The sequence below is a fragment of the Protopterus annectens genome, chromosome 1.part1 (genome assembly GCF_019279795.1).
Source record: "Protopterus annectens isolate FY-2018-M chromosome 1.part1, PAN1.0, whole genome shotgun sequence".
Taxonomy (NCBI): Eukaryota; Metazoa; Chordata; order Ceratodontiformes; family Protopteridae; genus Protopterus; species Protopterus annectens.
Genome location: NC_056726.1, coordinates 1056984345 through 1057011700, shown reverse-complemented (window position 1 = coordinate 1057011700; position 27356 = coordinate 1056984345). Strand labels below are relative to the sequence as shown.

The window sequence follows — 27356 nt, the reverse complement described above, 5'->3', positions numbered from 1 at the left end:
TAGGCTAACGACCACAAGGGCCTTTTTATGCCTAGCAGTGCATCACAAATCTCTGACAAGTTCTGATAGCCTTGATAAGTGCAAACAGGTTTTTGACAGATCAAACATTTACTAGCAGGGGCCAGAAGATGAAACATCATCTCCTATAATATATCCTACAACCCTCCCAAATGGAGGGTTGTAAAAACATATTCATCCCTCATGCAATCCTCCTTCTCTGTCTCAACAAACAACTCCAACTGGAAAACAGTTTCTAAATCCTCTAACAAACTTCAGTCTCCATCTCAGCACTACTCACTACAGGTCCTTCTGCCATGCTGTCCTTCTTACACCGTATCCTCTCAGCTGCTACTGTGCTAGGAATGGGATGTGCACATTCATTCACTAACTCCAAAGTTACAAGTAGGAAGAATTCCTGATGCTGTAGTCACATTTACCCTAACAGTATAAATGCAGCCTCAGCCCCCCCCCCTGAAAAATGGCTACTAGCCTGGTGGGACTAACCCTGTCACCAAAGGATTAATAAGTCAAAAGTGTCGCAGTCTGAAGAAGTTTCATTATCACCTTCTTGGGAAAAAAATTATTGTGATTCCTACTCAACAAAAAATAATTCAAAATAAATAAATAAAAAGTATAGCAGTATCTGAAGAAGTTTCATTACCATCTTCTTAAGAAAAAAAATGATTGTAATTCCACAGTGTTTAAGATGTGACCACAGGTGCAAAATGTGAGTGTTCCAGCTGCAGACAATAAGAATGAACAGCAACAAATTTAGAATACATTACGAAAGATCTCAAACAGGAAAAGTCTAGTCTAGACCCTCAGGTTAGGAATCATTAAGGTACCATGATGCGTACACCTCCATATACATGTCTTTCTACTTTTTCCTGATTCAGTGCCTACCCTAACACAGTGCTGCATGATCCTCTACTACTGCATAGTGCTGTCCTTACAAACACAATGAATGTTAACCAGGCATTCCAGGGCAGAGGCATACTGAAGGCAACAGCACAAAAAACAATTCAAGGGATTGCTTGGCCATGTAGATCAGCACAGCCATTCCCACCAAGTCATGGAATTGAACATGGCCAAAAGGTCGTGTTTAACTACATACCGTCACCATGGTACAAGCATCGAGGGATACACTAGACTGTCAAAGATTACTCTTAAAGTGCTGAAATTACACCAACTGCTGTATGAAAATAGGGAGTGAGGGGATACACTAGACCACCAGGGATTACTCTTACATGGAAGTGCCGTAACAACAAAAATGGCAGTATGGGGAATGTGAGGTGAGGGCATGCACTAGACTACAAAGGACTATTCTTACATGGAAGTGCTGTAATTGTAGCAGTGGCAGTATGGGGAAGGGGAGGTGTGAGATACACTAGACCCCCCCCCCAACGATTGCTCTTAAAGTGCAATAATGGCACCAACAGAAGTGTGAGAGTCAGTGCTAAGGGATACACCAGGGATGTCATATACTGAAGTGTCATAACTGCACCAAAATTGAAATGGAGATTGGGGGGGTGGGGGAACTACTAGACACCATGCATGGATTAAGAATTAAAGTGTTATAACAGCACAAAAAGCAGGTCTGGGATTGGGGGATGGGGGACCTCCTAGACACCATGCATGAATCAAGGATTAAAGTGCCTTAACAGCACCAAAACAGGATCAGGATTGGTGGTGGGGGGAACTGCTGGACACCATGCATGAATCAGTTATTAAAGTGCCATTACAGCAGCAAAAGCAGTATGGGGTTTGGGCTGGGGGAACTTCTAGACACCCTGCATGACTCAAGGATTAAAGTGCCACAACCACACCAAAAGTAGGATCGGGATTGGGGGTGGGGGGGTACTACTAGACACCATGCATATATCAAGGATTAAAGTGCCAAGCAGTATGGGAATATGAGGGTGGGTGACACACTAGACTACCAGGGCATAATAGACACATACTTTCTGTGCAGAAAAGTTCTGCATATTGTGCAGAACGCTCCACATTTAACGATGATGTAACCGACTGTTATAGTGTTCCACATTGAACAATGCTGGCTCTGTGTTGCAATTTTTTGATTGGCCTGTATAATGCATTGGTATATATGAGCCAATCAAGTCACTGCAAAAGGAGCTATGTAGGGTGCAGAGAATTTGACCAATTGCGTGCCAATCCTAGTTTTTGCACCACTACAATACCTTCAAAATTAGGGTATCGCAGGGCACAGAGAGAGAGAGAGTGATTATCATTCTGATTTTGAAGAGGGATGTTCAAATTAAGTAAAGGCAAACACATTAGTATTTTAAAGTATACCATGTCAGCTGGTGCAGAGTAGATATAAATGCTTATTTTTTGTAGACAGGCTTTTAAAGTCACCCGTGTCGTGACTTGCACAAGATCTTTGATTATGTCATTTACAATAATGGCAATCAAGCCCAGGTCTGTATGATGTACATTCTGACAGCTGGTTACCTTAGCAACGACTTAAGCTGTTAGCTGTACCTCTGTTAAGTGCACCAACAGAAATTACTTTAACAATGTGATCTCTGTATCAGCGGCAATGTTTCACCTACTGCTTGAAGGATTCACCTCTAAGTAAAGGTTTGCATAATTAGAGTAAATAACTATCAGCATACCTTTAAATCACAAACAGTTCTGCTGTTCTACAGAACTATATGATATGTTAGCTCTTGTTTTATATGAATGTGTGTGTGTGTGTGTGTGTGTGTGTGTGTGTGTGTGTGTGTGTGTGTGTGTGTGTGTGTGTGTGTGTGCATGGTTGTGTCTACATGCATGCGTGTTTTTATGTGTGTTTGTGTATGTATTTATGTGTGTGTGTGTGTGTGTGTGTGTGTGTGTGTGTGTGTGTGTGTGTGTGTGTGTATGCGTGTGTGTGTATGTGCATGGTTGTGTCTACATGCATGTGTGTGTTTCTGTGTGTGTATGTATTTATATATGTGTATGTGTGTGTGCGTGCGTGTGTGTGTGTGTGCGTGTGTGTGTATGTGCATGGTTGTGTCTACATGCATGCGTGTGTTTATGTGTGTTTGTGTATGTATTTATATACGTGTGTGTGTGTGTGTGTGTGTGTGTGTGTGTGTGTGTGTGTAATCTTTGTCAGTCCATGTGTGAGATCAATATAACAAAGCTACTTTTTTCCCCTTTGGTTTAATTGTGAAGATCAGCATATCTAAAAGTGAAACCTGTCCCCCTTAACGCTACTTCTCCCTCCAATGTATTTCAGTAGAAGTCCAACCAACACTGAAAATTCGATAGGTTTTAAGTTTTAATTTTAAGATATTCCATATATGATGGCCTAAAGTTATAATGTGAAGAAAAGAAAACAGTTAAAGAAAGTATGTGACTTTAAATCACTGATAAAGAGATGTCTTGTAGGAGGAACATTTGCAAATTAAGTAGATTATGGCAAACATGCCATGTGCAGGTTTCATGGAGATGATGTATTTTTGTGCAGTGCAAAAATAAGGTGTTCCGCATTTTGATTGTTGGTCACACATTGCTAGGGTCTGTATTCCACATTGGCCTCTTAAGAGGTTGAGACCTATGCATACTATAATGGCACTGCAACTATTACTGGGGTAAAGGTAACCATGAAAAAGCAGATAGGTTAGCAACAGGTACCCGGAATGTGGTGTCTGTGTGTGTGTGGGTGTGTGTGTGTGTGTGTTCATGTTTTGTGTACATGAGCAACAATTTACTACCACAACATGCATATCTTGATAATAAATGTGATTCAGAGACATGCAAATTAGATGATAATGAGGTCTTGCCATATAATGGCTAACATATCTCTCATTCTCAAATTGCCACATTGTGGGAACGGGGTCCTTTTAGCATGAGCCATATGGCCCGTGCTAGGCCTTTAATGAATCTCTGGGTCAGTAAGAAACCAATGTTTTCTCTTAGAGTAATGGTGATAGTTTACAATGTTATTCAGGGTGTCATTGATTGATGAAAAATTGTTACATGGATTGTGTATCATTTTAAAAGCTAATGATTGTTCTGACAGACAAAGTAATTTAATTAAAGTATAGTTCATTGAGGAATAAAGCTAGAATTAGAAATAAACAGATAAAGAGAAAGAAAAAGTAAGAAAGATTACACATATTATCAATGTTTCTTCAAGTTGAAATATTGCTTTATATTTCAGTTTTAAAATGTATAACAATTAAGCATTCGGTCAAAAATAAGCTCAGATACAGGTTATAAAGAAGTACATTTTTATTATGTTATGCCGCACGATTTCTTTTTATTTATGCATCAGTTTCTGAAAGTAATTTGCCGTTTCTTCTTCTCACTTGCTTTGATAATCTTCATTTGATTCTTTTCATCAGAAATTTTTTTTTTTTATTTCTTTTGCTGTTTAAATAAGGTACAGAACTCTGAAAAAAAGAATAAGAATTGTTATGCAATATTAATGTAAGGACAAGGCAAATGTCATTCTTTTTTTGTGTTAGTTGTAGAAGCATATTTGTAAGTTGCAGCTGATTATGTGATTGCAGTCTGAAACGATTTTGGAATGGTATTACTACTATTATTAAAATTGAGCAGCCATTCTGTGTTGCATCATGCCTTGTTCACAACTAAGGGCAGGATACAGAAAGGTTACCATAAGGTGTCCATGGGGTATACACCTTGTTCTAAACGTGTGTGTGTGTGTGTGTGTGTGTGTGTGTGTGTGTGTGTGTGTGTGTGTGTGTGAATGTGAGTGTGTGGGGGGGCTGTCATACCTCCACACTGACCTAGATTAGCAAGCAAATCCTGCAAAACTGCTAGGAGATCACCAGAGACACCAGGAGTCACTCTTTATTATCATAAGTGGTCAAGGAGCCCCGATCCTCACCAATGACACTGGTGAGACACAGTCACTAAAACACAACAAGTATGGATTTACACAGTATTTCAAATGCAGCTCTCTGCATCAAGCACAATTTCCTCAAACCACACAGGAAACAAGCTCCACTGGGACTGGACTCTGTCTCTCCGGATCCCAAACAACACCCACCTTGAAGCACTGTGTCCCAGTTCCAAATATCTGACACACTTGAATATCTGATTTTTCACACTGAAATGCACACACCACGCACACACACACACACACACACAGGCAGCACACCGCACATCACACATTGCACACACACACACACACACACACACACACACACACACACACACACACACACACACACACACACACACATAGACTGCACACCACACATCACACACACACTCGCGCACTCGTGCACACGCTCTCTGTCTCACACACACACACACACACACACACACACACACACACACACAGCTTCCTAGACATTTTTTTACAATTTTTTTGTTAACCAGGTAAGGCCAGCAGACACAAGTGTCCATTTTAAGGTGCAACTTAGCCACAGCAGCAGCACTCTCTGGCTGATAGACTTGCTCAAAGTTTCACAGTGTGGGTGACTAGAGGTAGAAAAAAAACAAACTCTCTGCATAAGAAGCTGGTAATTTACAGTTTAGAGTTTAGTCTCTGCATTTATTGCTAGACTTTCTAGATCAATCACATTTTAGAAAAATAAAATGAAAAATAATAAATAAATTGACATTGTACATCAGTGTATTAAAGTTCCTAGAAGGCTCAGACATATGAGTTTACACAGAGTCTAATGACATGAAGGACTGGTACTGTACATAGGGCTGCAGTCATTTCTCTATCAAGCACATGTTCCTCTGGTATATCTTACTTACACTATATATGCAGGAGTACCACTATAGTCCACATATTTCCACAAGTGCTATTGGTGACATACCACTGGCTAAACTCCCATGCATTCAGGTAAGCTGAATATTCTCATTCATGCCAACCATAATAACTTTTTTTATTGTTACGTATGGTGCACATTTGAGACTTCTTAATAGCTATATTCCTTTCAGTCATCTATAACATTACCCCAGAAATATCAAGGTAGCCCTCTTTTGTTCAAGACACTGAAACTTTTTTGGGTATGCCATTGAGATTATCTGAGGGGTGAATTACTTCAAGAGCAATTTAAAACTAAAGTTGAACCAACCAAGAAATGGACAGTGACTCAGTTGTGCCTGGCTATTCTTTGGGCCCTCTTCACAGGTGACCACCAGCTGCTCCAAGGGCCTCTCCTCCAAACCACACAAGGCAACCTTAGATTTTCTCCAGTGTGCCCAGGGTGACCGTGGAGATCAATGCATCTCAGGGCAGGATCAACTTGCTGTCAAGGAAGGAATTTTATATTATGCTATAGTTTTTCTTGACCTTACATGCAACCATGGCATCCTGTGATGTAAGTGCAATAGTGTGTCTGCTAGCATATTTTCGCACCTCTGAGGTAACAGCTACTGTCCCACAGCCTCTTTCAGAGATCAGCCATGAGGTGCATCTAAATGCAATCCCCCTCAAGCATGGGAATGCCCATGTTCCCCAGCTCCCTTGCTGGCACCTCAGATAGCTAAGCCTGTAATCGAACCTGGGCTTTAGCCCTCTGTGCCACAGCAGTGTCTGACTTATTTGTTTTTAGCTCATGATGCAAGTAAGCTCATGTTCATCAGAAAATTGTTACTCTTTTGCCCATTGCATTTAAGGCTAGTCATGGTCATAGGCTCATAGGTAAATACTAGGCTAGCAGTCTGCAGACTATTACATGCATAGCTAATAACCACCGGTGGACAGAATCAAACTCCTGTGTACCTTGTATCTGTGAATTAAAAACATAAAGAATTACGCCAACTCCTCTCTCTAAAATGCAAGCAGATGCCCTAACAAGACTTGAACTCATGTACCTGGATTTACAAGACCAGTGCTCTAACCCATGAGCTATAAGTCCACGTACAGTCCTTTTTTTGTCACTTTTCACCTACAAGGATAGTCAGAGTTCACTACTATAACGAAATGAGATAAAGCACATAACTGGGTATATGAAGATGTCAGGAAAGTTTTCGGTAAGTACAGACAGACCTCATGAGCTGTTCAATGATGAAGCTTAACTGAATGCTTGAGGTCAGGCTATGTGATGGATAATGTTTCTGACATTTTCTGGAGCCCTGTTTGAGATTCAGTTTCAGAAATAACTTCAAAGTGAAACGCAATATGTGCAGAATTTGTGAGGGGAAAAATTACAGATTTGTTTCCCTTTGTTAATAAAACACTAAATGCATTCATAAATGCAGCACCATTCCCTTTAAAGGTTGTTGAGTGGTAAATAGCTTACTGGATTATGATGTATGGCTCACTATTTATATTTTCAGGTTGTGCACAAGTGCATTTTTTATTATTTATATTTGTTAACTTGGTGGATGAATTTGACAAAATACCCTTTTCAGTCATTTAGGGTGAGACAGTGTTGCTCAAGAGTGAGAGGCTCTCTGGTTCTATTTTCTGCTGGACTGCGTTCTTTGCAGAGTTTGCACATCCACCCTGTGTTCATATGAGTTTCCTCCGGTTGCTCCAATTTTCTCCCATATTCCAAAGACATGCAGTAGGTAGTTTGGACACTCTAAATTGGCCATAGGTGTAAGTGTACTTGTGAATGTGTGGTATGGAAGAAACACTAGAGCAGGGCTAGCCACCAGGTGGTGTAAACCTTGGCTCTAGATGATTGTCAATGTTTAAGTGGCACCTTGACCCCATATGCAAAAAATGGGAAGAAGGTTTGTGGAAGGATGGATGGATGGATGGATGGATGGATGGATGGATAGATAGATGAATGGATGCATGGATGGGTAAGACCAATTTATAACCAAATGGGATAGGTTATTTCAAGCACAAAAAGGAAAAGTGGTTAGGCTTAAAATGGTGCACAAGAGCAGCTAGCCTAGTACTTACCTATGAACCTGGGCCATACATGCATTAACACTTACTCACAAATATCACATATGCTGTTAAGGGTGAGGAGCACACAGAAGGGAAGATATTAGAACATGCATTTCATTTCTAATATGCTTTCACAATAAAATGGACTCCAGAATGTTCTGCTGTATGTGTCTGTTTGTTTGCGTCATATCATATATCAGCAAACGCTGACAGAGTTTGAAATGTAAAAGGATTTGTTCTGAATAGAAAGTTCTAGCATGGAATTCGGAATTTGTGCCTAATAGAGAATGTCATAAACAAGTAGCTAGGAGATCTTAGCAAAATTAATTCATTTCCAGTTGGTCAGTGACTGTTCTATGATTGTTACAAAAATGTTGCTTTTTATGAAAGAAAGTATACATAATGATTTCTGTAGTTTGAGGAGACAGGACCTTGATGTCCTAGTCTCCCACACGTGTTTCTTCATGCAATAAAGAAGATAGTTATACTCTGCTGAACTGTCTCATGTGAAAGTTATTTGGTACCTTAACAGTAGATTAGAAGAATAAGAAGATTCAGGTAAAATATATACAATGACAAGAAAATTGCAAGTAAAAAATACGTATAATCACAAAATGACAATGTAAAGAAAAAAATTCTAGCTAGGGGAATAGTTGAATAAGTAATTCCCATCTAAGAATTATATGCCTCAGCAATATACAAATAATCCTTGAGATTCAGAAAGACTTAACATGATTGGAAAGCCTTAATATGACTATTTTCCCCACTTGATAAGACTTTCCAATTATTAAACTGAGATTTTCTGCTGGGGGGGGGGGGTAGTCTTAACACAGAGGGCAGTCCAGCTGGCAGATTTTCATGCTCATGCAGCAAGTCAGGGGGAGCATCTAACATTGATTAGCCGTGTTTATATCATGTTATCGAAAGATGAAAATAGCGAACGCTGTTTCATCGAACATAAAATATCTAAACCACATAATAAAGAACATTCAGAACAGTGAATTTTTTCCTTGGGAAAACATTCGCTATTCCGAAACACATACACACAGTACAAGCACATTAAACAAACAGCAATCCACACACATACACCTAAAATCTTACACCTAACCCTACACTAAACTATACACACACCACTAACTATCCACTTACCTTAACCCAAACCCTAACCCTAAGGTCTGTCACTATCGCACACTCACCTCACCCGCTCCCTAACCTTAACTCACCTAACCAGCCCTAACCCTCATGTCCACACAATTGCACACATACCTAACCTGAGCCCTAACCCTAACTCACCTAACCCGCCCTAAACCTCACGTCCACACAATCGCACACTTACCTGAACCCAACCCGTAACTTTCCACCACAGCACTGAAAATACCGAAGCAACAGAAACGGACAACCAAATTCTTTCCCTAGGAAAAAATTTGGTTTTCTGTTGCTTCGATATTTTCAGCTTTCACTGAATAGGGTTCAATATTAGAACATTCGAAGTTTTGAAACTTCGATGTTCTAATATAGTCCTGATTTGCCATGTGCTCTACCGCTGAAATGTCACTGGCTTGTGAATTAAACTGCTGAGCTACTCAGAAAATTGTTCAGCTGCGCAATTTTTTATTGTTGGAGGAAAAAGTGAATACTGTCAAATGACGGTATTCACTTATTCACTTTGGTGGAAGCAAATGTGGTACTGATAAGTTCAGCAAATTATTTAATTTTATTTTATTTAACATTTGTTTACTGGGAAAGTCTGACTGGGACAGAGCCCATTTTCAGCATTAGCCCAAAGAGAAATTCTCCAGATGCATGTCTTTGGAATGTGGGAGAAAACCAGAGTAAAACTACAGAAATGGAAGGAGGACATGCAGACTACACACAGAAGGCACCCCAGCCATGAATCAAACTGGAGAATTTCTTGCTGTGAGGCAACAATGATAACTGCTGCACCACTGCGCCACAAAGACATGGAGTGGGTGGGGGGTTAGTGTCTGTGTTAGAGCTTGTATGATGTTGGATGAGTGAGTGTGATCAAAGGTTTACAGGTAAGTCTTAGGCTAGCAGCCCTTGTAGGACATTTTAAGCCTAGTCAATTTCCCTTCAAAGGTGAGAATAAAACCCTGTATCTTGTGAACTTAATGTGAATACACCTTAATCGTTATACCAACTCCAAGCCCAATAAACTTAAATCTTCCAGTACTTCAGTCAGCATTATCCTTCTGGAACATTCATAGTTTCATAGGTAAATACTAGGCTATCAGTCTGCGGACTGTAACAAGCCCAACCAAAAACTAGAGATTAGAATAAAACCCTGTATCTTGTATCTGTAAGGTAAACACCTTAACCATTATTTTAACTCTCTTCCCACGTATGCCAGCTTCTGCTCCCTTTATGCCAGCCCATCCCCTTTTATCAGAAACTTGTTTGTTGGTGGGCGGATGTGTGTGTGTGTGTGTGTGTGTGTGTGTGTGTGTATGTGTGCATATTTGGATTTGCATGTCTATGTATGTGAGTGGGGTTGCCTCTACCAAGGCAATGCATGGACCACCATGGAAAACAGTACAACAATCATCTCTCTTCCTCTCTGAACTCTTCAACCTACCCAACCTTTCACTCACATTTATACCTCCTCCCCTAGTGCTACGCCTTGGCATAGATTCATAGACTAAGAGGTGTATACTAGGCTAACGACCAATGGGGCCTTTATAAATCTATCCAAGCAACCCAAATGTAGCCAATGAGTTAATGTGCCTTAGCGGTTATTTTAATGGGTGTATGTTAGTTAGGGCATGTTATAATGGCTGCTCTGTCCATCAGAGACATAGGTTTCAAGCCAGGGGTGAATTTCCAATTTCCCATTCACTGGACCAGGTTGTGCTTGTATGGGGTTAGGGAAGGGTTCTGCTTTACATGGATAGGAAGCCATTTCCAGTGAATGGGGATTCTGTGAAATACATACCTGCTCCTCCAACATGTCCTATTTAAGTCACCATCAAAATTTAAATTCTTAGATTTACCAGTCCTAGTGATGTTCATTTTGAGGATATGTAAAATAGCCATCACAGCAGGATCCAAGGATGCCTTGTATGCCAGGCATAAATCACATCCTAGCAGTTTATAGGAAATAAGTATAAAGACAAGGCTTTTAGGTGATCTGCATTGGACATTGTGTTTATGCCTTGCATTAATTTTGTGAGGAACCTCTGTAAATGTTCATTATTGTATGTGCCTGGTGAGGTACATACTGAAGGGGGCATTAAACTATCTGATGAGGGCTGAGTATAGTGGCACAATGACTTCTCTGGACCTAGATGCTATACCCTTACTTATAAGTTAGTAACATAGAATGAATTTTATTACTGCCTTAGATATTTACTGGTCAAAAGCCAGGTCAGTATCTCTATGAGCCCCCAAATCTCTGACTACCCTGTTTACATTTAGGGGTGTTTTATCAGTGAGGTAGTTTCTCCTAGGTGGCTGACTTCCCAGAAGGTGTTATTATGCATTTCCTGACACAGAGTTTTAAGCCATGGCTTTGGCACCAGTCATTTATCTGTGGTAGACATTCCTGAAAGATGTTAGTATCTTGGAAGGATTCTATGATTGCTCCTAGCTTGTAATCACATTCCTGCAAGATGTTAGTATTGTGGAAGGATTCTATGATTGCTCCTAGCTTGTATTCATCTGCAAATTTGGTAAGCCAGGGGTCCTTGACATTGGTCTTGACTTTGGAAAAATAGATGCCAAAGAAAAGCAAACCCAGTAGAGGGCCATGGAGGAATCTAGTGGTGAATGGGTTCTTCCAGAGGTGGTCTCTCAGATCCTAACTTCTGTTCTACCTGTGAATCAGCTGGCTGTCCAGAGAGTGACAAAAGGGTTTATGCCTCATTCTGAAAATTTGCTTATAATGTCTAGGGGGAGATAATGAAGCAGAGTTCCTACCCAACTCAATTCAAGTGTAACTTGGACAATTGGATGGTGAATAGGAAAGTCGTCTCTGGTTTGACACCTATGTCTGTAATGGACACAGGTAACCTGTAAATAGTTCATCTCCCAGGTCCCTGATTGTAAATATTTTATCTCCCAAACCCATGGTTACACTTATCAAGGGTATCAGAACTTGTCAGATATTTGGGAGGAATGGCTAGGCTTAAAAAGGCCCTTGTGGTCGTTAGCCTAGTAAACACCCATGAACTTATGAAAGTATAAGCTGGTTATTAATTAAACTAATAATTAGCAGGCATATCTAACTGCTTTGTGCTGTAATATTCATCCCCAGTTCAACTGCTCAAAAAAGCACAGTTAATGTCATTCGATTTTATGTGTATTGTGATAACATTACATTAAGTAGAAAGGTAAGCACTGATCACCTTGACACATATAAAACTGAAGACTCATCCTTTACCCACTCTGATCTTCTCCCCATCCAGGAAAAGCCCCAATACCACTTAGGAGACACTTCTAGATAACTTAATTATGAACCTCCTTCCAAGTAGCTAGGAGATCTTAGCAAAATTAATTCATTTCCAGTTGGTCAGTGACTGTTCTATGATTGTTACAAAAATGTTGCTTTTTATGAAAGAAAGTATACATAATGATTTCTGTAGTTTGATGTCCTAGTCTCCCACACGTGTTTCTTCATGCAATAAAGAAGATTATCACTTTTCCATCCGGGATGTAATCTTGTATAAAAGCCATAAACCTTGACCATTATATATGGGCTGTGCCATTGGAAGCCCAAAGTCCAGCCAGTATACCAAAGACTACTGTTGCTTTAAGGTACTCTAAATGTCATGTGTATGCTCCTTGCATAGTGTAGGGCATAAAGGTGATGTCCAGACATACCATCGTCAGAACTTGTTTGCCGCCAATCTGAACACATTTCCCGATAGTTGCTCTGTTGGTCTATGTCCTTGTCCACCAGTTTGAATGCATTTTCATTCTATGGTGAATGCCTAGGTCTTGTTTGATGAAGTCCAAGCCATTGCAGATAAATACCCCATTATGGTTTTGTTTTTTCTTTACTTTTTTGTTGCCCTTAGGGGTTAATGTCATCCAGGAAGGGTACATAGGAGCAGGGAAAGCGCAGCCCCACGCCCTTTCCCTGCTCCTATGTAGTGCATTATTTATCTGTAGCTAGCCCTGTCTAATCTCTCTGTCCTAACCCTCTCCTATTTCTTTCCAGAAGTAGCCTGCTTTTTTTGTCCTGTATATACCCCTAATTTTCCCTCCCTCTGTACTGTACTGTATTCAGGCTACGTATCTGTTGAGCTACTAGAGCCTTTGACTGATTGTTTTCTCCAATACTTTCTGCTGCAGGTTGGGCTCCACTCTGCTTGTCCTCTCTCTGCTCATCACCCTACCCCAATTCTCACCCACCCCCACATACCCTACATTTTTTTTCTATCCATCTTGCCTCCTCACACTACATTGGCCAATCACACTACATTCCATACTACCTCCTCCTACCTCTCACCTTTCACACCTCTTCCTCTACTCACTATAGGAACAGCCCACTCCCCGAACCCTCCTCTCTTTTTCCCTACCTACACATCCATATTACTCTATACTCATACTCAAAAGCTTTAAGCGCCCCTTTCCACCAGCCACACAAACATTGTTCACTGATCTATTTATAACAGCATTTCTTATACTAGTATCTCTCATTACATCATACCAATCCACCACCCACTATGTCAGACCATCATCATCCTTCTCCTGCATTAATTACACACACTCACCTACTGCATTCACTACCATCTCTCCCTCTTTGTACATCACCTCCATCTCCCACTGTTTCCTGTAGAAAATACTTCACCTGTCCCTCTTCTGTAACCTTATACCCAAACTTTCACTCAAGCCAAATAAACACTACCCTCACAAACAAAACTTACTACATACGATGCTTTTACTAGCTGGTGACATCAACCTTAACCCCGGGCCTACTCCTAGTAATGTACCCACATCCCAAAAATTCCCCCCACCCATCCAAACAACCAATACTCACTCAGTCAGCATATCCTAATCCCCCTACCTTCCACTCTAACAAATACTCATCCATTATGGCAATCAACATTCAAAGCCTTACTAACAAAATTACTGACCTTCTTGCTTGGATCTCCAAATATTCCCCCCATCTACTTGTACTTTCAGAAACCTGGCTGAAAACCACATATTCATAACTCTGAAATCCTTCCCCCGGGTACTCCATCTATCGACTAGACAGAACCACCAAAAAAGGCGGTGGTATAGCAATCCTCAAGTCTCAACACCTCACCCTTTTCCCCCATTTCCATCAAGCTACCTGATTTTCACCTAGCAGAAATACAAATGCTAAACTACCACCTAAACAACCACAACAAAACTTGCCATAGCTGCCACTTACATTCCTCCAGGCAAGAACATACACATTCTGAACAACATTTTTTCCTGCCTATCTTAAAATCTACCCTATGAAACTTTACTGCTAGGAGACATAAATATAGACTGGAAACCCTTGGAATCCCATTCACCTACCCAAAGTATCAATCTGTTTGGTTTTACCCAACTTATCACCACCCCCACTAAACTTTTCAAACTCTCCTATCAAGGCACAAAATATGACTGGATCCTCTGTAACAGCCCCAACTTTATCATAACCCCACAATGCTACCTGATGCACTAAGTGACCACCTACCAATTAACATAGTGAGATACCCACCCCAACAACAGAAACCACATCTGCATAAAGTCTGTCATAAACTCAAAGACTTCAACCCCACCTCACTCAATGATAGTCTCTGCCATAAACTGGTCCATCCTGCACTCTCTCCCGCTTGATGAAACTGTACTCGAATTCAACCACATCATTTTTAATACCCTCGGCACATTAGCACCCCCTATGAAAAATAAGAATAAAATCAAACTACGCCCCATGGCTCAGTAAAGACACTCACAAAACAATGCATAAATGAGAGTATGCCTGGAAAACTTGGTTAAAACATAAATCACCCAATCACCTCCAAGAATTGAAAGACTTAAAACCAGGCTAAAAAAGAACTCTACAAGGATGAAAAGTGATTTTACTCAAAAACACAAATTTCCTCTCATTCAAATCCTAAAAATTTCTGGAAATATATTAACTCTGTCTTACACCCTGGTAAACCCCAACCCCCCAATCCTGACCCTAACCTTCCAAACCATGAGACTGCCTCTCTCCTCAACCAGTTTTTCATAGAGTCTATCAGTAAATTGACCAACACAGGCTAAAATCCTACCTAAAACCTACCCCATAACCTAATACATCAAACTACTATCAACAACACCAATCTCACCTTAAACCTTGTCTCTACATCTTACATAAAATCTCTACTTCTCAAACTCAAACCATGTTCCCCCTGTGCAGACAAACTCCCCCCTTACTTCCTCAAGCTTGTTGCAAATTCCAGTGCCTATCCAGTCTCCATACTCATTAACCATTCTATAAAAGAAGCCACTGTACTCAAAATCTGGAAATCCTTTTACATCCCCCTTTACATTGTAGGTAACTCCAATTAGTTCACGAAGTTGTAATGTAATATGTACTGTATGTCTGTTGTTTTTTTTGAACAGCTAAATTCACTAAGTTGCACTGTAACATGTACTATATGTTTGTTGTTTTGAGCAAATTGTCCTCTAAATGATGAATCTAACTTGCTATTGATAATATTTTGACATTTTTGAATTGTAATCTGTCTTATCACTGTAACTGTGTCATGGAGCTTATCTCCCAGAGCCTCCACTGAAAATGGAACTTTCAAGGCCCAATGGACTTCCCCAGTCAAACTGTAATAAATAAATAAATAAATGATCCCTCTAATTACTGACCTATTGCCATACTCTCTCCACTATGCAAAATATTAGAAAAGTGTATTCACAACCAAATACTTAACTTTCTCAAACACAACCTCCTCTCCCCTACCGAACACGGCTTCCCACCTCCCCATAGCACCTCTACAGCCCTTTTATCCTTCACCCACACCATCGCTGAATCTAGGAAGAGCAATAACTTAGTCTCATGTTTGTTCTTTTACTTATCTAAGGCATTTGATATGGTATCACATTCCAAACTTCTGACCAAACTGGCCAACCTCACCCTATCATGCTTAGCTCATTCCTGGTTCCTTACTTACCTCACTGACTTTAATCAGTTTAATGGCAATCATCCTGCTCTTCTTTCTTACCTATACATACTGGCTTACCCCAGGGTTCCATTCTTGGACTCCTGCTCTTTAACATCTTTATCAATGACCCCCCCCCCACTCCTCCAACTCCTCCACCCTCATTCAATACGCCACCGACTCCACCCTTATCACATCCGCTAACTCTATCACACTTCTTCAAACACTTACTCAGCAATCCTTCCATCTAGTAGAAAACTGGCTAAATAACAACCAGTTTATTCTTAACCCCCAAAAAACAAAGTTACTTCCCTTTCTCCTAAAAAACAATGACCACATCAAGGCTAACTTCTCCAGCTCCTCTCTAAATAACACAATAATCAATGCAGAATCTCACACAAAATTACTCGGAATGATTATTGATGATCAATTAAAATCTGACTTACACATTCACCATGCAATAAAAAAACTAACCAAAACCAAAGTCCTCTCTGCTGAATCTATACAATCCTTTTGCCAAGCCTACCTCCTCCCCAGTCTTCTCTGTGGTTCAACAGTCCTCACCAATCTTCAGTCCTGTTTACTGTCTAGACTTTAGCATTCCTACAATAAAATTGCCAAATTTGGAGCCAACCTTCCTCACCCAACCCACCACTGCTTAGCCCTTTGCAAGCTGCAGTGGCTTGAATTCACCCATCACATAAAACTGTCCCAACTACATCTAACCCACTGCATACTTAACAAACCCACTTCCTGCCCATCCCTTACAAATCTAGTCTCATACTATTCCACCTTACGCTCCCTCAGTAGCTCTGAGAAACTTCCTCTGGAAACATATACACCTAAACTTAACATAAGCAGTCTCCTATACAAATCTTTTATTACAAAATCCTGGAATAGCCTGCCCTTTAACCTACAAAGCATCACTCAAGCAACAAGTTTCATAAAAGAACTTAAACTACTCTTCCAAACCAACTGGATCTATCCATGCCACGATCTTACTTGACCCACCTGCGTCTGCTATATAACTACTCTTAGTCAAATTTACCTAACCACTGAAATTGCTGTCTGGTAATTGCATAAGACATATAGTGCTACTACTAACTGCCTGTTCTGATACATGTACATCCAACGGTCACTCAACCATTTCCATAAAGTTAATGCTCTCTCAAACATATTTTATATATATTGTTTGTTCACTGTTTCTTGTCATGTTCTTATTTTTATATTTATATGCTGTTTAAATCTATTCTTGCTACTATGTATATATATCGATTTGTTGGAGCTTATCTCCTTGGGTCAAAAATGGGCTATAACTGCTCAGTTGGACTAACCCGGTTAACAAATGTGGAATAAATAAATAAAATAAATGCCAGTGTGGAAGACAAATTCCCCATAAAGACCGCCATGATAAGTGTCTTTTTTGCCAAGGACCTTCTCAAAACCATATGTCCTATTTGATTTGTCAGACTTTTGTACTGAAAACCCTTCTTAGTAGGCATTCTTCCCTTTCTTTGTATCTTGAGAACCAGTGCCTTAAGCTTCTCACTAAAGATAAAACAAAAAACATATTCCAAGAAGCCAAGAATCCCAAAATAATCACTCTGTTAAAAGCGAGTAAACACATCAGTTACACATGTTGGTTAAGCACTTTCGTTTGTAATAAGACATCTTCAGAACCAAAGTGCTATGAATGAAAACTCCATGTAAAAACTCAATGAAGCTGATGTCGGTAAACACACCTCCATTCTCAACCAATCACGGTTAAAAACTTAAATGATGCCATTTACTCATCCCCACCCTGTTAAAAGTCCAAAAATGTTCTTATTAAAAATGATGTTTAGATATAAAATATCAATATTATACGCATGAAGCTCATCTTTTCAATTCATTGTATAGAAATACAGTCATTCAAACCTGGGGGATTGGCTGCATTTAAATTCAATCACCAGTACATCTCACATTGTAACAAGCGATTCTGCCAATCCCTTGAGGAAGCGTGCACCTCTACCTGCTTTAAAATATAAAAAGAGAACTTTCTAAAACCCACACAATCCAAAGAGTGTTTGGCTAATAATTTTTTTGAGTTCCATTTATGAATACTGTACAAGTGTTGGTAAATTCTCTTGTTAAGAGAATGTTTAGTCTTTCGAGCGTACTATGCTTCACATGTCTGACAAGTAGAGAAGTAAACCACTCTCACTGACTGACAATTAAATCTCCCCCTATTCACACCGGTTAACAACTTAGAAAAATGTGTGGGGCAGACTAGCTTGTATGTAGTAACAATATTTACAGTATCCACATTTCACTGTGGTTTTAAAAGTAACATCACCTACTCTTGCTCTTTCTATAATGCTTTTCAAATTGAATTTGTTTTTAAAAATAAAAGTAGGTCCCTCAGAAAGATTTTCCTTGAGATCTTCATCACACATAAATAGGGAGCAATTCTTCCAGACTGCTTGCTGTATGTCCCTTGCATCCAAGGAATAATGCAAAATCATACTGATTGGATTAAAGCCACTTTTGTTTTCATTAGACCTCACTGTATAGCCCTTCCTGATGATGGGTGCATATCTGTCCCTATAGCCAGCCCAAATGTCATCATTCACCTGATTAATTAGACTAATAGGAGAGTCCCATTCCAACAACGTTGTCTTAAGCTCTTCAAACTGCTTGTTACAGTCCTCATCTTCTGAAGTCAGCCTACAGATACATATAAACTGGCTCTTCAATTCCCTTCTTTTGCTGGTAGGGGTGACAACTTTTAAAGGAAAGAAATGGATTACAAAAAGTCCCCATTGCCTTTAATCATTTTGATGTCCAAAAAGTTCATCTGTTCCAGGTTAATATTGGCTGTAAATTTAAGAAGGTACTATTTTGTAAATCATCAATAAATTCTACCAGTTATACTTTTGACCCTTCTCACATGAGTAGAAGTTCATCAAGGTATCTATAATATCCTGTACATCGGCTGAACAGTAGGAACCTAAAACAGTCTTCAGTTCTCACTGTAACAAAACAATGTTGGCAAATAGAGGGGCGCATGCTGCCCTCATTGCCGCCCCTGATATTTGCTTGAAGTATTCCCCCTCAAATATCAGAAAGTTGTCCAAAAGCATTTCCATGAATTCCACAACCAACTTGGTTTCACTGTTAGAAATTTCTCCATACCTGAACACCATCTCTTCGAACCATTCTAATACAGCATCCTGTGTAATCATGGTAAATAAACTTTGTATGTCACAGGTGGCTAAAATAAAATCACTTTATGGCTATATGTTCTTTAATCTGTTGAGCAAATCCCATGAATCTTGGATTACATGCAGAAAGTTATAAAACACCTTGCTTAATTTTAAATCAACAAATTTAGCCAGAGGTTCTGTGACTGAACCATGAGCTGCTACCACCGGCCAAAAAGGAGGAACAATCATGTTTGAGTGAATCTTAAGAATTCCAAAGATTTTGGCCACAATTGGATATTCAACATGTAGTAAGTCATAAAGACTTTGTGAGATAGTGTCAAGTAATAATAATTCATCAAGTACTATCATGATACCTCTACATGCAACATTAATTTCATTCAGTAAAACTCTGTACACACTCTCATCCTGTAACAATTTTGTGAGTCTCCAAATGTAATTATCCTGCTTCATATGCACCAGGCCCCCTCCCTTGTCAGGCTTCATACAGCTAAGGATTCTAGTGTTTCTAATTTCATTTAGTAAAAGCTCTGCCTCTCTTGAGATGTTAAAACATGTTTACTTTCTCTTAGAGCCTAGAAGTGCCTGAATCTTTTTCTCACATACTTTCTCATAAGCACTAATCATAAGATGTAAGAAAGAGTTGGCCGTACTTCTTCTCTTCAGTGTTTGATGACTTGAATCAAGTCCCACAGAGCCATCAAACAAAACCTGGGAATTTAATTTATGGGAAACAATTTTAAATCCAACAGTTCTACATTTGCTCTTTTGGAGGGAATAAAATTAATGCCTCACAGCAGGAGGTTCTCCTGTTTGCTTCTTGGCTGGAGTGTCTTCTGTGTGGAGTATGCATGTCCTCCCCGCGGTCAAGTGGACTCCAAAAGACATGCGTGAATGGGCGTGCCTTTGCTGAAGGTTAGGCGTCGGGCTGGCAACTCGGCACCATAAAAATCTACTGCCAATCATTAGCAGACCAGAGGTCCACTGTGGCGACATCTAACCGGGAAAAGCCGAAAAGACAAACAACAACATTAATTACAAACAGTGGATATTAGATATGGAGTATATATAGGTTTAACACTAAGCACTACATAACAAAGAAGTCAGCTTCTATAAAAGGTTCAATGAGGCCTAGTCCACATTGTTGTAGCTGTCTTGATTTTTATTAAGTCATCAGACACTTCATGATCATCTGCTTAAATAATATAATCTTTGGCGCTTTTAATGAATTTATAAGGATTTTATCTGAGTTGTTCACATTTTTTTCCAAAGGATTTCTTTGTATTTCTTTAACCACCTTCCAACTTTGCTTGTGATATCAATCTAGTATGTTTTACCTATGTCTTAGAGCATTGTTGATTGACAATTTTGTTGTGCGTCTTTCAGCAATGAGCAAAAATGCATACTTTTCCTTCAAAGGCTTGTCAGTTAGTAGCCCTGTTATATATATTTGTGCCACTATCTTTCTCCCAAGCCTTCTGCATATGTTCTGGAAAGAATCCTAGTAATGACCATATCCCAGACCAGGGTAAATTTCCAGTTCCCCATCAACTGGCCCAAGTTACATTTACATGTGGATATTCTAGTTAACATAATTCCTGGGGTCCTTTTGTCAGTTTAGGGTTTTACCCAAAGCATTGAACCATGACCCTCACCAAAGTTTCGTAGTTGCTTAACTAACGTTTTCTGCAGAAATATGACAACGGCATGCTCATATCTAACTAAACCACATCTATAGCCTTTCATGGTTTACCTCCTGGGTTACCAAGTTGAAGCCCTCTCTGTTTGTAAACAATCCAAAACTTAATCATGAAATATAATACTTCCTCTGGACAGTTTATCAGAATGCTCATAGACCAGTACTGTAATACCACTGCTTTCCAATGACATCTTTGAGAGGTGTATACGAGGCAGGTTTTGTGCACCGTATATGGGAATAAACAGTTAGCTGATCATTTGGTGCACAAGCTCTTAGCTGGTGACAGCAATCATGAAACATTAACTTCCCTTAAGGGCCACTGTCTGCTGTGGTAAATGTAATAATTCTATTATTTACTCTGTTTGGGAACAAGCAAGACATAACGATGCATTAATACTAAATGAATATCAGGCAAAAAATACAAATGATATGGTGCATAACCCAAAAACATGCATTTTAGAAAAAAATGAAATGCTGTCCCATTTACGTGCAGTTAGAATACATGTAATGATAATTTAAAGACAAGCTATATTCTTTATATTATAGGATGAAAATATATCAGAATTTTATTTTCTTTATTTGTTAACCAAGTAAATCCACTTTGTACAAGTACCACACTTCAGGAGGGAACCAGAAGCAATGTCTGTTTAAATTAATTATTTATTCAAGACCACACACAAATCAAATGAAAGCAGTCAGAATCAGGGGCAGGTGCAGCTTGTAGCTGCCCTAAAGCACAGACATATACTAAAGCAGTGGAAACACTGGGACATGAATAGCTAGGAAAGGCTAGGCTTAAAAAGGCACTAAGGCCATTAGCCTAGTAACCCTCTGTGATCCTATTGTGATGAACCACCACTGGACCAGTAATCAAGGAGCCTCAATCCTCACCACTGCCAACAGTGGGGTATGTACAATAGGAGGATAACAGGTACACACACAGTATTTCTAGATGCAGCTCTCTGCATCAAGTATAATTTCCCTTAAGAGCACACAGAGACCAAAGTCAGTCTGGGGCTGGTTTCCCCTCTTTCTCCAAACCCCAATAAGACTCCCCACTGGCACAGCTATAGGGTTGAGATCTCAGCTGAGTGACCAAGCCAAGACATACCAGCATTCTCTATGTTCAACTAGTGCTTTATGTTCTTGCCCAAGTAGCTGATGCACACGCTCTTTGAGGTTTGATTTAGACACACACACACAAACACACACCCACACCCACCCACACACACCCACACACACCCACACACACACACCTGGGAGAGGCTAGCACAGGCTTACTAGATATGCTCCCTTCTCTCCTGACTATAAAACAACCAGAGTAACTTTTATCATAAAAACAACCAGAAATAAGTTTATGATAAAAGTTACTATGGTTGTTTTTTATAATAAAAGTTTTGTTTTGTGGCTGTGCAGTTCACTGCCTTGATATTTTAGTTGGATTTAATGTATTGTACTCAGAACTGAACCTTTGTCCAATACCTAGCCTTGCCTTGCTTTTCTACTATAAGATAGTTACCCATGCCACCAGTTAACTCCTTATCAACTACTTTAAGCCCTTAACAAAGTGTGTCCAATCTTACTGTGCAATATTAATATTAATACAAATGATAGTTTGACCAAGACCAAGGCTATTAGGAGTGGCCCACACAGGGTCACCAAATAAATATGCAAGTTCTCTCAAAACTTAAATATATGTACAGAGATCAGCCACAATTAAAGGTTTAAATATATTTAATATTAAATAATAAAATAACAAGACAATACTAAATATATATTCACAGTGACATCACAGTTCAAAAACACAGGAAATGTTTAAAACAACATTGCAGGACAGTCTGAAATAAAGAAAAATATCTAAACTACGCTTGCTATACTCTCTGTGATGCCCCTGCACTGGCCCAGTAATCAAGGAGCCTTAATCTTCACCACTAGCACCAGTGAGGGTCGTCCACATTGGGATGACAAGTACACATACAGTAAAGTGCAATTTCCCTTAAGAGCACAGAGAGATCACAGTCTGTCTAGGACTGTTTTCTCCCTCTTTCTCCAGGTCCCCAGTAAGACTCCCCGCTAGCACAGCTATAGAGTTGAGTCCTTATCCAGGCTGCAAAGCCAAGTCCTCCCAGCACTCTCTCTGTCCAACCAGTGCTTCGTGTCCCTGCCCAAATAGCTGGTGCACACACACTTTGAGATTTGATTTATATATTTAAAAAAAACACCTGATAAACAAGTGAGTTTAACCACAACTCACTCCAGAGATAACAGCAATGTTAAAGACTCTTTAAAGGCTAATGGTAGCCAAGGCACTAGAGACATGAGATACTTGTTTACTTCATTGTGATTGTGTAATTAAATTCACTGGATTTTACACACGTTTTGTGAATTTTTTCTTCAGCAGACCACATTACAGGTGCTGTTTATCTCTGGTGTGAGTTGATTTATATATTTATTTATTTATTTTTATTTTACATTTGTTGACTGGGCTAGTCTAGCTGGATATATTTCCATTTTCATTAGAGGCCCGGGGAGAAAAGCTCCACTAGTAACACTAAACAGTAATCAAAAGCAGTCATAACTCTAAACAAGATAATAAAGGATTACAAACAAACACTAAAAGCAGTAATAACACAAGTAAATAAAAATATTACAAATATTGGCATACAGGATAAAACAACGCATTTTACAGGATGATACAAGAGATAATTTACAGTAGATTATACATGATGTTACCATAGGTAGTTCATTGAAGTTTCTAAGATTGTGATTTCTGCTTTCAGAGGTAGTAAGCGGTGTTCATTCATTAAACAAAGTAGAATCTTGGAGATATTAGTAGAGAGGGCAACAGAATTAGTCAAGGTTGCTGCAGGGGCATAGCCAATGAGATATGAGGTGTCTTTTGAGATTTTGTTTAAAGAGGGGTAGGAAGGTGAGTGAAGTGAGTTCATTAGGTAGTAGGTTCCAGTTTTTTCCAGCAGTGTTTGAGAACAGAATCCCCTGCCAAGTTGTTGGCCTTGCTTATACTAACTAGAAGTTTGCTTGAAGAGCTTAAGGTATTACGATTTTTCTAGGGGATAATGAGGTTAGAAAGTACAGGAGTGTTATTAGGTTGATTTAGGATCTTATGGGCAATGGTAAGCTGGGTAAGTTGGAGCTGGTTTTGTAGTTCGAGCCAACCTAGCTGCTTTAGATTCTGACAGTGGTGAGTTCTAAAGGGATTCCCAGTGGCAAATCTGGCAATGTTATTGTAGGAGTTAGATAATTTGAGAAGATTATTTTTTTTCAGGTTAGTATATATGGGTGAGGCGTAAAGAAGAGTTGAGATTAGATGAAAGTGGGCAATTGTGGTTCTAGCTGTAGGAGTCAGGAAAGATTTAATCCTGTACAGGGAGTCCATTTTTCTGTTTACTGTTTTTATAGTTTTGTTAATATGGCTATCAAAGGTAAGGTTATTATCTATTGTAATTACTAAGAGTTTGGTGGTGAAGTCGGGGGATATGAGGGTGCTATTGTTAGATATTACGTATAATTCTATAGAGGAGGATTTGCTGGTAGGAGTAAAGAGTAGGAGCTTAGTTTTTTGGGGATTCAAGAGGAGACAATGTTTCTAGAACCATGTCTCCACTGTGTTAAATACTTTCTGAGTCAGGGATTGGAGTTCTGAAGAGGAATTGTCTGAGCATATGAGTGTAGAATTGTCAGCATATTGAATACAGGTAGCTTGAGGAATTGCTAAGTATAGGTCATTGACAAAAAATGAGAAAAGGAGAGGACCTAGAATGGAGCTCTGAGGGATTCCAAGGGTAACTGGCAGGTGTGATGATAGGTTGTTCTTCCAGAGCACTGCCTGCTGCCTATTGCTGAGGTAGGAATTGAACCATTGTATAGCCTGAATGTCAAGACAAAGGGATTTGAGAATATTTATTAGCAGAGGGTGGTTTACCATATGAAAAGCTTTTGAGAGATCATTGAAGAGTGCTGAAGAGAGGATGTTATTATTACAGTTTCTATTAATGGAATTGGTGAAGGATAAAAGGGCAGTGGTGGTACTATGAAATGGCCTAAAGCCATGTTGGCTATTAGCTGGTATGTTGTGTTGAATTAAATGGTCTAGAAGCTGACAATGAATACATTTTTCCATGATTTTTGCTAAGTGTGATAGAAGGGCTATGGACCAATAGTTAGAATATTCATTTCAGTTACCACCTTTGTGTAGGGGAATAATGTGAGAGATTTTCCAGATGGCTGGGATAGTTCCCTCATTAATGGTTCTGTTAATAAGGATGAATATAGGATAGGCTACAGCTTTTGCAGCTTTTTGTCGATATTCTGATGGTATCTGGTCAGCAGAAGGAGTACAAGGCTTAAGTTTTTGGATAAGTTTATAGATGAAGGTAGTAGAAATGTGTTGTAGTCAGAATGATGGGAGAGAGCTAGGAATGGGGGTGGAAAGGCTTGAGCTATCTGGGGATAGCTGACTGGCTAGAGACTGCATGGCCTCTGTGAAGAAGGTATTGAAGGCATTGGCAGTTTGATGGGGAGTGGTAAGACTGGCCCCTAGTGGGGTTGGAGTACTGGAGTGCCCTGGGTGAAGGAGTCTATTGATATTTGCCCAGAACATTTGTGGATTATTTTGGTGGGTTTGCTGTAGTTTACAGTAGAAGTTCTTTTTGTCTGTGAGCATAGCTTTTTTGTTATATTTCTCAATTGCCTAAAAGTTTGCTGCACTGAGATATGTTTGGTTTCGCCACCTAGTCGAAGATTTGTTTCTGATTAGGATTTTTTGTCTGGTTTCTTTTGAGAGCCAAGGGGCTGGTTTTGACTTGATTCTAATAGAATGCTTAGGTACATGTTGGTCAAGGATAGCTAAGAATTTAGAGTTAAAGTATTTAACAGCCTCTTCAAGTGGAAGCATTTTAGAGGGTTCCAGTCACAAGCACTCAGCTCACTTTGGAATAGCACAGGGTTAAAGTGTTTGGTGGTCCGTGAGATCTTATATGTGGGGGGGGGGGTTGGAAATGTCATTCTTTTGCCTGATAATGTAGGTCAATGAGTGATCGCTTACATCATCAGGTAAGGTTCCTACCTTATAAGTTTGGTGATGTTTATTAATAAGAATCCAATCTAAGGTGCTGTCTTTTTTGTTTGGTTTATTAATTCTGGTTGTGGAGTTGATGGTCTGAGAGAAACCATGAAGGTTAATATGGGAAGTAGGATTTTCAGTACTGACACACTTCCAGTCATTATTACAGTCCCCTAGTATTATTGTTTCTTGTGGGTAAGTTGTCGACACCCAGCCTAGGATAGCCTCTATTATATTGGTGTTATTACCAGGAGGTAGGTAGATACAGATAATGTATAAGAATTTACTAGGGTTGAGTTGAAGTCTGGAAATAAGGATGTCTGCATTATTATCCACAGATGGGTTATAAGGTGAAGAGGTGATTTGTAGCCCATCCTTAAATAGAACTGCTACTCCCCACCCTTATGCTTTATGAAGTCTTGTCTCAATATATTATATCCTGGAGGAATTACTACACAAACACACACCTGGAAAAAGCTGGCACAAGCTTACTAGCTATTCCTCCTTCTGTCCAGACCATAAAGTAATTATCACTGCCACCAGAACCCATTATCAGCTACTTTAAGGCCCTTCCCAAAGGGTGACCGATCATACTGTGTAATGTTACTATTATCCAAATGGTAAGTGCAACCAAGACTTTTAAGAATATTTAGGAGTGGCCTGTACAGTGTCTGCAAATACATATGCAAGTAATCTAAGAGCGTACGTATGTCTAAACAAACCAGCAACAATTAAAATGTTTAAATATATTTAATAATAAAAAATAAAAGAACAAGACAATACTCCATAAAAATACGGTGACCACAGAGTTCAGAATCACAGGAAATATTTTAAAACATTGCAGGACAGTCTCAAATAAATATAGAAAACATCTAAACTAATCTTTACTATATTGCTATCTATATCAAAACGATACTTTAACCTAGTTACTTACTAATAGCAAGGCAGAAGTGCTGAAGATGGATGTTTCCAGGTCCAAAGACAAATATAAAATGCACTGTCTCAGAGAGTTCACAAATTAATATCAAAATATTACTGCTAGGTCAGCAGATGACATGACTATTTATCACCTGCCTTCAGTTCCCAGGTTAACAGAAACTTACAATTTAGCACCTCTGTGTCAAAAATACTTGTCTCTCAGAAGTTTGCCTAGAACTGGAAGTTGTAAAACAGTTAAACACTTTTACATTTGAAACCTAGTAATTATTTCATAGCTTCATAGGTTCATAGGTAGGTACTAGGCCCTAGGGCATAATTAAGCCTAGCCGAAATGTTTTGGCTTGTGCCTCCCACATGGTTTAGTTACCTGCACCTCTGTCAAGCAGAGCTACAGAAGTGATTCCCAGAGTGAATTTCCTGTTCCCCATCCACTCATCAAGATTCTTCTAGAAGAGCG

At 39.4% G+C, this 27356-nt stretch overlaps 1 protein-coding gene across 1 annotated transcript in view; it reads right to left on the bottom strand.

Moving 5' to 3' along the window:
- Positions 1-4224: 4224 nt before the first annotated feature.
- Positions 4225-27356, bottom strand: part of LOC122808897 (calmodulin-4-like) — a 96682-nt gene continuing 73550 nt past the window's right edge. The window contains exon 4 of the mRNA XM_044080015.1: positions 4225-4403. Coding sequence (XP_043935950.1) covers positions 4369-4403 — 35 coding nt within the window. The 3' untranslated portion in view covers positions 4225-4368. The remainder of the gene's footprint in view (positions 4404-27356) is intronic.